The 12,872-nt window shown below is 38.1% G+C and overlaps 1 protein-coding gene across 2 annotated transcripts in view; it reads left to right on the top strand.

Moving 5' to 3' along the window:
* Positions 1-10,818, top strand: part of mad1l1 (mitotic arrest deficient 1 like 1) — a 130,485-nt gene extending 119,667 nt beyond the window's left edge. Inside the window, exon 18 of one of the 2 annotated variants that reach the window (XM_079813494.1) lies at positions 7,329-10,818. In XM_079813494.1, the coding sequence (XP_079669620.1) occupies positions 7,329-7,490 (162 nt within the window). In that variant the 3' untranslated portion in view covers positions 7,491-10,818. The remainder of the gene's footprint in view (positions 1-7,328) is intronic. The other variant, XM_079813495.1, reaches the window with a different exon arrangement.
* The last annotated feature ends 2,054 nt before the right edge of the window (positions 10,819-12,872 follow it).

The following is a 12,872-nucleotide window of genomic DNA, read 5'->3' as shown; positions in this document are numbered from 1 at the left end:
TGTTGTTAGGGGTTTTTTTCACAAAAAAAATCTAATTGAATGTTCATATTTTTAATTACAATGCAGTTACAACACAACTGATGTGTGACAACATGTGTACCTGTAAAGGAAGGCAATTCTGAGATTTGTTTCTAATGTTTGAAATGTATTGCTGAAACACGTTACAAAGACTGTGAACTGTGTAGTACTGAATTGTGGAGTTAGACCGTTAAACAGTTTTTCATCATTGCTGTGTTCAGAATCTTTTGGGCGGGGCTAAAACGCTGGCTCGATGACGCACTGGAGTCCCTGAGCCTTGCTCCTCCACTAACACGATCATAACTGCAGCGCATTCGCTTCAGTTCGCCCTCGAGTTACTGACGTTACCGTTAGTTACTACAGCCTACAACTAACAAAATAAAAACGATGATATCAAGAAGCGATGGATATTAGTTTTGTGAACAGCTACCTTGATGGAGAGCTGAGGATCATCAACGACTGCCTCTGCAGTGACTTTACACCGGATAGTTTTACAAACTTTCTTCGGAGACAACTGGGATTCACTGATAATCCGCTGCAGAATGGGGCCGAACCTTTTATCTCCCGCACCGGCCTTCGTTTGTCCCGCCAACATCTGGTGTCGCCGTGAACTGTACGTGAGCATTGTCTTGTATGCTTCCCGCAAGTGGGCGTGGTTTCAGCGCCGATAGCGGACACTAGGGCTGTCAAAATGTCTGAAAAGCTACATTTGAAATTCTTTCATAAATATTAGCAAAATTCGAATTATATTCGAATTCTAAAGGCAATATTTAAATGTTAGAGGGAAAAAGTACTGTATTGTCTCCTGTGGCCACAAGAGGGCGCAACAAGCAAATCAGTTCATTAACTTTTTTAAACAATTGTTATTAAATAAAATATAATTTCATTAATGAGCATGTAAGGAAAATTAGGTAACACAAAAGGTGGACACAAAATAGCAAACGGACATTCTGCAACAATCCATTTCCACTCACTAAACATCTGCATGTTGTTGGTGAAAAACACCAAACAGTCAACTTGACCTGCAGCGAGTGCTGAGCATTTTTTGCTGAGGTATGACCAAGTATGTCTTTGCCAGCTGCGCAATATGTGGATACATATATACCGCATGATTTTTGCCACCAACTGAGAGGATTTTCGTCAGCAGGTAGCGTATATTCTCTTTCATTTATATCCATCTCATGCTCAAAAGCCCTGGTTGCCTTCTTCTGCACTGCTCAGTGTCTGACTGAATACGCCGTTGAACAGGTTGGCCTTTTTTTACGCCTTTTTACAGCTGCACCGTGCTGTACTGGATAAACAAACCGCATCAGTTACGTCATCATCATGTCTCGCGTGCCTCTACCAAAAATTTGAATGCACAGTTTTTGCATTCGAATGTGCATTTTTTTTGTAAATTCGACGAATATTCTACATTTAAATTTTATTTTGACAGCCCTAGCGGCCCCCTGCGTTTGAGAGCAGAGAATGCTGCTTATTTTTTCAAGATTTTGATAAGCTATTTTATTTACTTGGCGGATTTGTTTATGATTCAAATTTCGCTGGGTGGTTAATAAAACATTTGTCTGTAATGTGAAAAACTCAGAACACATATTTCTTTTTAACTTTACAGGGACTTTAACATTATCATACAGTCAGTATGTCAGTCAGATTATATATCAGTAATCAACAGGAGTGAATTTTTGAGTAATTTAATTAAAAGGGTGATGAATTGAGAAATCAACTTTCCTTTGAGCCTTTTATATATAAAAGTTCATCGTGATATAAGAATATCCTGTAAGTTTCGGAGCTGAAAACTTCCTTGTTAGTCAAAGAAAAGCTTTTATTGACACCAGGCCCAGAAAACACTCGATCTCAGAATATGTCGACCACTGACGTCATCGAATGCTGAAGTGCCGCCTCAAGCCAGCCCACCGACTCGTGGAGCTAAATGGGTCGTGCTACCGAGCAATGAACATGCCGATTCCAGCTCACGAGCGTAAGACATTACGCGTTTGTTTGCTTCATTTCACCGCGGAATCGATTGTAAACAAGATAGAGGTCAAGACTGGATTTGCAGACATATTAGATTAAAACCCAATGCTGTGCCTTCTATATTGGATCCGACAGGAATGATGCAACACACTTAAGTGAGAAAAACATGTTTTTTTTATGTGATAGTATTGTATTGTTACAGATCGTATTGTTTGTGTACATGTCTAACTGAACATACCTTAGCACGCTGTCAGGCTGGAGAATCCTTTTTTTGAGGTGTTATTGATCACTATATTCATGATCACTTGTAACGTTACGGGCCAGGGCTCGCAAAGCCCAACATCCCGGGGCTATGTGTTTTTCAGGCGAGCTACCAAAACGTAAGCTCGGCCTGCCGACAGGCTATCTTAAATAGTGAAATAACATTCCTCACTGATCGGCCGGCCAAGTAATAAAAAAATAACATTCCAATAAATCGCGGGTGGATGAGAGATGAATCATTGTGTTTGTTTGATAAAGGCATTTTGCGAGCCCTGTGAGCGTTTCTCCACACGCTTTCAAAACAATTCCCACATGTACTGAGGGGAGCTGAAGCTCATTAAATATGCAAATCTTATCCAATCCTAACCGTGGGCATTTACTTCCAAGTCTTCAGTGCAGCACGCACATATAAACCAAGCGTTTCTTCAGAGAGCCTCAAAACCAGGGCAGAAAATAGCCTATTACCTATTCATTATGATGTTTTTTGAATGTAAAAACCACGCAAATATCATAAGTTGACCTCAGACAACAGTATAAAAAAAGCTAGTTCATCACCCCTTTAAAACAATGAGTAATTATTTTGTGAATAATTTGTGGTAAAATTCCTGAATTTTGCTTGGTACCCAGTGTTTTATCTAATTCATACAAATATACACTACTGTTCAATTTTTTTTTTTAAGGAGTCTCTTATGCTCACCAACTCTGCAAGATTTATTTGAAATAGAAATATTTAGTCACATTATAAATGTCTTTACTCACACTTTGTTCAATTTAATGCATCCTTGCTGAATAAAATGATAAAATAAAGTCTTACGGACCCCACACATTTGAATGATAATGTGTATATAAAATCAATATTTTTTTGTGTCGTGCTGCTGTAGTAAGAGCGTTGTGGGAAACCGCTTCCGTGCGTGTGTGTGTGTGGATTGATGGCTTCAGACAGAATGTGTATTGTAAAATCTCCTCTTGAGACCTGCCGTTTTTACTTTCTTCTCTATGTATTTATTTGGTATTTGTGCTGGAGGTGGTTTGTGGCGTGCATGACTCTCTCTGGATTTGTTAGGAGATATAGGCTGTTACAGTGTAAATCCCTGGAAACTCCCGAGGGCTGAGTCGTAACGGGTGTCACTCCATGTACTGAAATGCATCTTGAGCAAACTATAGGCAAGCATATTTTTCCTTCGTCCTATCACTGTCTGTCTTTCTCTCTCCATCTTTCTCTACAATACTGCATAAACTGTCATTATGAATGGCTTTTTACATCATCAGAGAGAAAACAGCTGTTTGGGTCAAATGCAAAATGTTGTAATTATTCACTTCACACCCCTTCAGTCTAAAAGCTGCATTTAAACAAACTCTTAGAAGAGAGGAAACTGGAGAGAAAGCTCAGCGGGAGATGCCGTTTGCAGGAAGTTACGTGTGGAGTTTGATGGCTGCTGGCTTGAAAGTGCTAGGAGCGGCAAAATAACTGGATGTCCGTGGAGAACGGAGAGATGAAACCGAAAGGAGAGAAGAGAAACAATACTAATTTGGAAAGTTCTACCATTGTCTGTGTACACACCTATACCCCGAGTCAATAGTTTTTTCTTCTCATTTCATAATAGCCTTTCTATCTTTCTGTCCTCTCTCACCTCTTATGTGGACTTGAGGAAGGTTTTAACATCAACAAAAACTTGTTGTTAGCAGAAAGGTCAAATATTGTTCATAACACCCTTTTGTGGCGGTGGCAATACAAAAACACATTGATAAGGTCACAATCTGAATAACTCTCTCTCAAAAACAAAGGGAAAAAATACTGGATGACCTTTTATTAAAATGTGATCTGGGAAAATAGAAAACAAAACCAAGTTGGAGACAAAGGAGCGGCATTTCCACATGTGTCCCGGTTTGCAGGGACAGGTATTTGAAGGTCTGGTGTCGAGGGGTGGCTTTCTGTGTTATGAGAGAGCAGTGCCATTAATATGGTGCTTCATAAATCACAGTAAACCACACAACAACAAAAAAAGATCTTTTATGAGAGCCCTCTTTTCTCAAGCCCTCTAAATGTAAAATATATTTGATGCTAACCACTTCTTATGGAGGTCAGGCTTAAAAAGATTTGACATGGAAAAGCACCATTGTGCATTGATGCCCTCATTTCGCATTTGCTTTCCTCTTGGTTCTACCCTGGGCAAGCAATTCATCACAGACTCACTGCTTATTTTTTCATAGATGTGCAAGTTTTTAAGGGATGTGTGTACATTTTATCGTATAAGTAAAGGCTTACATTATTCACTGCCTGACATAAGTAAACTGGAACTGTTTGATTTAGCGAATGTTGGTTAGTGACTAATAGTTTTTAACTAGTTATGGTGCAGCGATTAGTTCATTGGTTTATTGAGTCGGTAACACTTTACAATAAGGTTTAATTTGTTAACATCATGAACTACTATTTTTACAGCACTAATTAACTTTAGTTAATACAAATGTTCTTGTTCATGTTAGTTCACAGTGCCTTAACTAATGTTATCCAACACATCTTTTGATCGTTATAATGTATTAGTAAATGTTGAGATTACCATTAAAGCTGCACTATGTAACTTTTCTGTCCACTAGAGGTCACCTGTTCAAAACAAAGGCGTAGTTTGATGATGCCAAGTTTGAGCGCTGAATCTTGGGAGATGTGGTCTTCACCTCACAGCCGGTGGGAAAGAATCGGGATAGGACTCGGGCAGAAATCATGTTCATGGATGAGATTATTAATGTTACTGTAGTATGAAGCAGAACAGGAGCGAGTGTTGTGGAGCTGAGCAAGGCAGCTGGAGCGATTATTAATAAGATGAAGGCAACACACACCTCGCGAGCAGCGGGACTTTTATTATGCCACAGTCGTCGGTGCCATTTTCGCTTTTCCAGTCATGAGTATGAGGTAACGCAGCTCTGATTATCATATTAGATACATCTGAGTGTGTTAAAAATGATGTTATGACGTTACTCTGTGCGTTCACTCGGCGGCTACTATGACACTTGTTCACACTGCAGTGAGAGTAAAGCGTATCTGCAAAATAAATAATAAAATCAGAGGGTAACGCAGATATGATGCAATCGACAGGCGACTCCCGGTTCCTTGGTTAAAATAGCAATTTTCTCACGATTTACAAATAGTTGGAAACCTTTGGGATATTGTAAGTACTCAACTGAACAAAATATATAACACTGGCCTTGTGGATTTTGGATATTTTACTGAATTTTTTTTACGTATTGCACCTTTAACTAAGATTAATAAATACGGGTGGACTAGAGACACTTGGCTCACGAGATGAGACATGAGATTGGGTTCACGAGAACGAGATAAAATGTTTGCACAGTATTTTTAAGAAATCCTTAATGACAAAATTCATGACGGGAAAAATAGTCTGCAGGTGCATTTTTAAATGCGTTAACTAATCATCTTGTAATGAATGTCGTTTCAGTTCTACTTTCTGAGAATTAATTATCATATGTATTGAAAGACACTGTAACAAACAAACTCATCTGACTGGCTTCTCTCCTGTATGATTTCACACGAGTCTCTTCAGACCTTACTGTACATGAATTATGAGCTTCCAGAACTTCTGACTGAGGCTGTGTGTGACCCCATAATTTAACTCTTTTTTAAGTTAGAAAATAATAATTTAAGTTTTTCTCTTAGTCTTATTAAATGCAAACAACAAGAGACGTGTGCAACTATTAACAAATGACTCAATATTCAAAGTGCAAACCGAGAGCAAAACAGAGATCAGAGGTAAGAGGTGTGTTACAGCTACACAGCCCAGCATAAGATAGCTTTGATGCAGTTACCACACACACACACACACACACACACACTCAAGCAAGCATGGTTGATGCTCGCAGTGTTTTCTGCCTCTGCTGTCTCACTGTAAGAGGACATGAATGCATGAACTTCATCTCCAGAGTGGCTCTGAGAGTCACTCATGAGCATTTTACAGTTTAATTTGAGAAGAAACTATGTGCAGAAATACAAAGGTCTTCACGGCAACCCATCAAAATAAAAGTTTAGTTTAACTTGAAGGAATTGTGACAAATATATTACTGTTGGACAGTTGAATTAAGCTACGTCACAATGTAATAAACACTAATAATAATGATGATGATAATAATAGTAGTAATGATAAATTATTCAAACTTTATTTTAAGAAATAAATCACAATCAATAATTGAATCATTAAAATGGAATCCAGAAACCTTGAAATGGAAAACACGGAATTAGATTTTTTTTTTTTTTTTTTTTTTTTTTTTATGGAATTTGAGAGAGAGAATTTTTTTTGTTAAACTTTTAATAAATTGTTGTTAAACTGTTTCATGAGTGCAAAAAATTGTAACACAAAAAAATGATAATTTGAAGGAAAAAAAATTGAGGGATAAAATAAAACGCATTTTATAGGGCCCTATGTTAGTTGGTTGTTCAGAAAGTTTGTTTTAGTGAGTTTTGTTACTTGGTTTCTGTTAGTAGTTTGTGACAAATCGTTTTTATCTATTTATGGAGTAGTGGTTGGTTAATTGGTTTGTTTAAACTGACCTGTTTAAACTGGCTCAGCTAGTTAGGGAGTGACTGTTAGTTAGCGACTGGTAGTAGTTTATTTCTGTGTGTGTGTGTGTGTGTGTGTGTGTGTGTGTGTGTGTGTGTGTGTGTGTGTGTGTGTGTGTGTGTGTGTGTGTGTGTGTGTGTGTGTGTGTGTGTGTGTGTGTGTGTGTGTGTGTGTGTGTGTGTGTGTGTGTGTGTGTGTGTGTGTGTGTGTGTGTGTGTGTGTGTGTGTGTGTGTGTGTGTGTGTGTGTGTGTGTGTGTGTGTGTGTGTGTGTGTGTGTGTGTGTGTGTGTGTGTGTGTGTGTGTGTGTGTGTGTGTGTTAAAAGACTTGTTAACATTGTTAGTTTAACTTTGTTTGCTTATTTGTTACTTTACCCTGCAGTTGAAGTTTGTTTGGAGTCATGTTACAAATGTTTAAACAGACACCTCTCTCCCCTCTCTCTCTCTCTCTCTCTCTCTCTCTCTCTCTCTCTCTCTCTCTCTCTCTCTCTCTCTCTCTCTCTCTCCAGTCTACTGGTCCAGTGGGCAGCGGCAGCATGCAGCTGTTGGAGACAGATTTTTCCCGCACTCTAACTGGACTGGTAGATCTGCATCTCTTCCATCAGAAGAGCCTCCCAGTGTTCCTCAGCGCGGTCACCATCGAGCTGTTCAGCCGCCAGACTGTCACCTGATTTACCCATCATTGCACACAGTGTTCAGGGAGCTCTCTCACACACACACAAGCAAGACACAAATATCTACAGAACTCTGGGGTATGACAAGCGGATTATTTTTGATTTGCCTTTTTTAGCATCCAAGGTTGTCGTAACTTGGCGATCTTTATGGCAGCATTTCAGTAGTATAGTCTATTGTGTATTTTTCTTTTTCTTTTAATGCTATAAAACCCCACACTGTGTTGTTTAAGAAACAGGTTAACACGTATAACAGGGAAACTTAGAGATGTGCAGTCCTCTTTTTATGAACATCATCTTTCATGGCAGTTTATTTGCCCATATTGAGGAAAAAATAAAGACATATTAAACTTTTCAGTCTATTATTTGTTTTGGGAACTAACGGATTTCAAAACATTCTCTGCGTTCATGCGAAATAATGATTCATACGCCCGGTTAGATGCTGCTTTTATTGCGTTTCACTTCAACTTAACTCAAATAACCTAGTGATTTCTGTTATCAATTCCCCATTGAATTGAGGATAAACTAAATCCCCCATTGAAGCCACCATAGTTGCCTGGCAGCTCGGATGCATCAAGTTTTATATCTTTTAAATGTTTGCTTTGTACAATGCCAAAATCCTAGTGCATGTGGGAGTATTTAAATTCCCTGGCCATTTTAGCTGGCAGTGGTTACTACTATTTTTTTGTTCTTTCGTCTTCATTTGAATGCCACAGTTTCCTAAAGCACCTTTACACACATTAAGATTTAATCTGAAATGACTCAGACTGCTTTCAGATGAATTTTGACTCAAATCTGTCACACAAGCAGTGCAAAGTGCCATTGTGCCAAAGCAATTAGCAAAGAATGTTACTCTCATCCTTCAGCCCGAGGTTTCAGGTAGTGCGCAGAGCCAGTATCTCTGCTTTCTTCTCACGCCAGAGAATTGCGGATGCAATGTCCCTGCTGTTAGCTGTTCCTATTATATGCAAACTCAGTCTTTGGCTGGCGAAATCAATTCAGAAACACCGCTACTATGCACAGACTCGTGCACACACACTCAAGCTTGGCACTGCTCTCTTCCTGTCACTTTTAGCCTCTGTTGTTTTCATACTTTCTCCTACTTCTTCAGTTCTTTATTTAATATCATTTGTTTAACAATTCAGTGGTTCAAACTTCTTTGGCCTTTTAAATCGAATCCCCTTTCATTCTGATACCCATTTCCTCTTTCATCACACGCTTTTATATTTTATTTATTTTATCATTTATCATCTTGGGTCGAATAAGGTGGCCTCTCATTGGTTATTTATGAAAGTTTTTGTTTTTCATGAACGATCCTTATATAATTCATAGCTTTGGGGTGGAAAAGGCTATATATGCTAATGAGGAGCTGTAAATGGATACATTTTAATGAATATTTGAGAAGCTTTAGACCAAACTACAACGCTGCCAAAAAAAAACATATGGACTTCAGACTTAGAGGAGAGATGAGCTGCCATTGTCTTATTACAATGCAAATGTTTACAGTTCGGTGGTAAACAGTGTAAAATCATTCATTTATAATATTGATGTAATTGCCTTTCTTTTAGATTCATACACTTGCATTTTATAACATTTCATCGATTTTAGTCTTGAAAAAATTGTAACTCCAAGAAGAGATTATTTTGGTGTATTTATTAACATTCTGTTAGTATATAATACAAAGTTAACAATAATAGATATATGTGAGAAAATATCTGTTAGCGTTTCCGTTATGGTTATCTAATGCAGTGACATTCGCACATTTAAACGTTGCTTTTAAAAACTCCCTGTAGTTTGGAAAAAAAATGTTATGTGGATGGCAAAAGGTAAGCTTTTCATACACAAACATGAAGATGAAATCGTGCAGCGTAAAGTGTTCCAGTACTATTTAACATTTATGTCATGCTAATTAGCATTTGAGAGGTCACAACCCGTTCCCCAACATGTGGTCTCCCATGCCAGGGAAATTGTCCGTCTGTCAAAGTGTCCATGCATTTCTTCATAGAGGTTTGGTGGTTGCACCGATGAGACTGGAGATATCTCTCTATTGTTTGCCTTATCTGTTCTTAGTTTGCCATGGCATTTGAAACCAGAGAGAGTGTCATGCTGGGTCGCTCCCTCTTGCATTATCACAGAGACGTGCATTGAAGCAGACAGAGACGGGTTCTCTCGATAGACACAACCCCTGTCACTCAGACTCAAAGTCGATGATTTAAAGAGGCTTGGGTGCGTTTTGGGTATTTTTAACTAGTACAACTCTAAGAATGAGAATAGGCTTTTGGTATAATAAAGATTAATGCTATAACTAGAAAGCCTGCCTGTTTGCTTTTGGATCTCACTTATCTTTCTAGATAATAGTGGGTAGAGGCTTTTGCTGCCTTCGATTCCTCTTAGGCTTACAGAAAATGTCCTACAACAAGATAACAGTACTTGTGATTATATTAGCAGCCATAAATCCTGCACACTCAACCTCTTTTTTTTTCTCTCTATCTCTCCCAACATACACAAAGTAAAGTTAGATATCACTACCCCACAATCACATTAGCTTTCATAAGCTCGGCTAGCCAATCACGGTGGTTCCAATGTTCCAGAAGAGGTTTGAAGCAGTGTTAGAGGCACCCTAAAAAGATTACAGAGCCCCAGAAGGAATTTTCTTCATCCTTCATTTTTCTGCCTTCCTTTCGTTCTTTTTGATCTGTTTACCATTTCCTTCACTTTCTCTGCTGCAGGGCTTTATTGTGTGAGTACCGTATTACTCTCCGTATGATTCAAAGATTTATATCCAATGAAATGACATTAGAGGTTTCTAACGGGATCTGTTCCGTATCCGTTATGTTATCCTATGTTATCCTATGTCATTTAAGACAGCCAAAATTTTGGACACACTTGAATGAATGCGTTTCTCTTGATCTCATTTTTTAAATATAGGGTCATTCCATGTCAACTCAACCAGATGTCCCCGGATCAAATTTATTATTTTGTTCATATGTTTTTCTGCAGAAAGACAAACATAAATGGTGATGAAAGACGAAATATTAAATGTATGTTTACTGAGCAATTCACTACTTTGTAGAGAAGGTCAAATTTACAATTTTCACCTGATATTTGGAGACAAATTAGAGGGGTGTAAAAATCGATTTAAGAAAAAAGACCGTCATTTATTTTATTTTTACAGGTCTATTAGTTAAATCTGTTAACTTTAGCAATCTTTGTTGCATTATAAGGCAATGGTGGCGGTTTACAAATGGCAAAAATCACTTCTTGTGTTTATTTGACTCAAGTTTGCATGCCTGTAACTCAAAAAGTATTAAAGATATCTTAATAACCTTTTGGATTCTGGTTCTTAAACTTTCCTTTTGGTAACTTCATTTTAAAGCTCCTCGATGGTTCAGTCCCAGAGATATGGAGATTTAAATGTGGCTTCAAGAGTAAATTGGTAAATTGTACACATTTTCAGCGGTCGAAAACCAAATGTGGGTCACCTTGCATACAGATGATACTTTTTTCTTTCAAAGACTAATATCTAAAGAACAAATAATGCTAAAGTGCCCCAATTATGGTTTTTTGAACATTCCCTTTCATGCAGTGTGTAATATAGCTGTTTGTGAATGTAAACATTCCGCAAAGTTGAAAGTACACGATATATAGTTATTGTCTCCCAAAAGAAAGAATCAACAAATACAAGTTGTTTTTCTTTCTGCATGACGGTTCTACGTCACTAGAACAGACATTCACATAATACCCGCCTATGTTGTACGTTGTCCGCCCGCGAACAACCTGACACGCCCACAAACACATAATTTTACTGACGACTGCAACTCAAAGCTTGGAGTTCAACCATAGACTGTAAAGAAATATGGACGTAGTGTCCATGACGTCATCCATAGGATTCTGAAGAGCAGTTTTGAAGCGTAAAATAGTAGGGTCGAGCTGGCCGTTGCCATCTTGGCAGCGCGTCACAGCGCATCACATCCAGATATCGATGACTAACATACAGCAAACAAACGATAATCCACCTGTCACTCAAAGTGGCCACACCCTTAATTATGCAGAACTTTAAGGCTTTATATAAAGTAAACAAATGAGTTATTAAAAAAAAATCACCCCCCTCACAGTTATTAACATAAAGGGCAAAATTAGATGTATAGACTAAAACCACAATTTGTCCCAGGCTGTAAACATGTTTTTTTTTTCTGCTGTAAAGTTGGCCATTTTTAAATGGGGCTCAACGAGATTTCTGCTCCCTTTTGGAGCCTGTCCCTAGAGACCAGTCGATGAATTGCAGTTTAAGTCACTTCTGTATTGGCTTCAAGAGAAACTGGGGGAGGTTGCCACTTGAGTTCAACGCGGGATTTTCAAAACGCTTGCTGTGGAAAGATGGCTCAGTACTCCTTTTATTTGGACTAGCTTGCCCATGAGAATCACAACCTGTAAGTATGATTCTTTATTGATGTATATATTTTCTACTGTGTAGTTTTGTGTTTTATATTGTGTAGGTATCGGGCTAACCGGCTAAATCCCGTTATTACTGTCTTACTGAAACACTACTGAAAAGCAGCTGTGGGCCACTATTACCGATCTGTCATTCTTACTATTTTGAATAAAGATAAATGATGGAGCCATGATTTGTTTTACAAACTTTAATGTTACGTCAGTCATCCACGTTAGTGCTCAGGTTGAATAACGCTGTTAATGATACAGTTCCCACATGTGCAGCAATAAATTAGAAATATACACATGGGTTTGTTGATGGATGCACTTGATGGTGAGGAATTACAGTTGCTACATCTTATAATGTACCTCAAACGGAGTATCGTATCATAGAAACATCCTGCTCAAGTCGTCCTTGCAATGGGGGTTTGGGTCAGGGTTGAATAACTAGTTCTTCCAATGTTTCATCAACGATTCGGACTTGCCCTCAAATTGATATGGTAAAATTGAAGATGCGGTAGACCAATCACAACAGACTGGGCCATCTGGCCAATCAGAGCAGAGTAGCTTGCGGAAAGGAGGGATTTCGAGAAACTGATTCATCCAACGAGTCGTTTGAGAATCATTGAACACTGTGGTGATGTGCAATGTGTATTATGAGAAAAGTACTTCTTTTTTTTTACCTTTGATGCATGTTATCCTGTGGGAGACCTCTAAAACAAAATTAGGAGCCTTTAAAATAGCATATTCGGGGCACTTTAAAACTAGAAATGTATCTTGTGTTTTTCTATCGACAAAATTACATTTATATATTCAAAGTTATAACTATATATTCAGATTTACATTTATATATTCAGGCTTAAAAATATATATTCAGATTTGTATCTAATATATTCAGATTTACATTTATATATTCATGATTTACATATAATTATTTCCTGTTTGTCCCCC

Source organism: Gobio gobio, assembly GCF_949357685.1.
Source record: "Gobio gobio genome assembly, chromosome: 3".
Classification (NCBI taxonomy): Eukaryota; Metazoa; Chordata; class Actinopteri; order Cypriniformes; family Gobionidae; genus Gobio; species Gobio gobio.
Note: the sequence above shows the minus strand (reverse complement) of the source record. Positions and strands in the feature narration are given on the sequence as shown.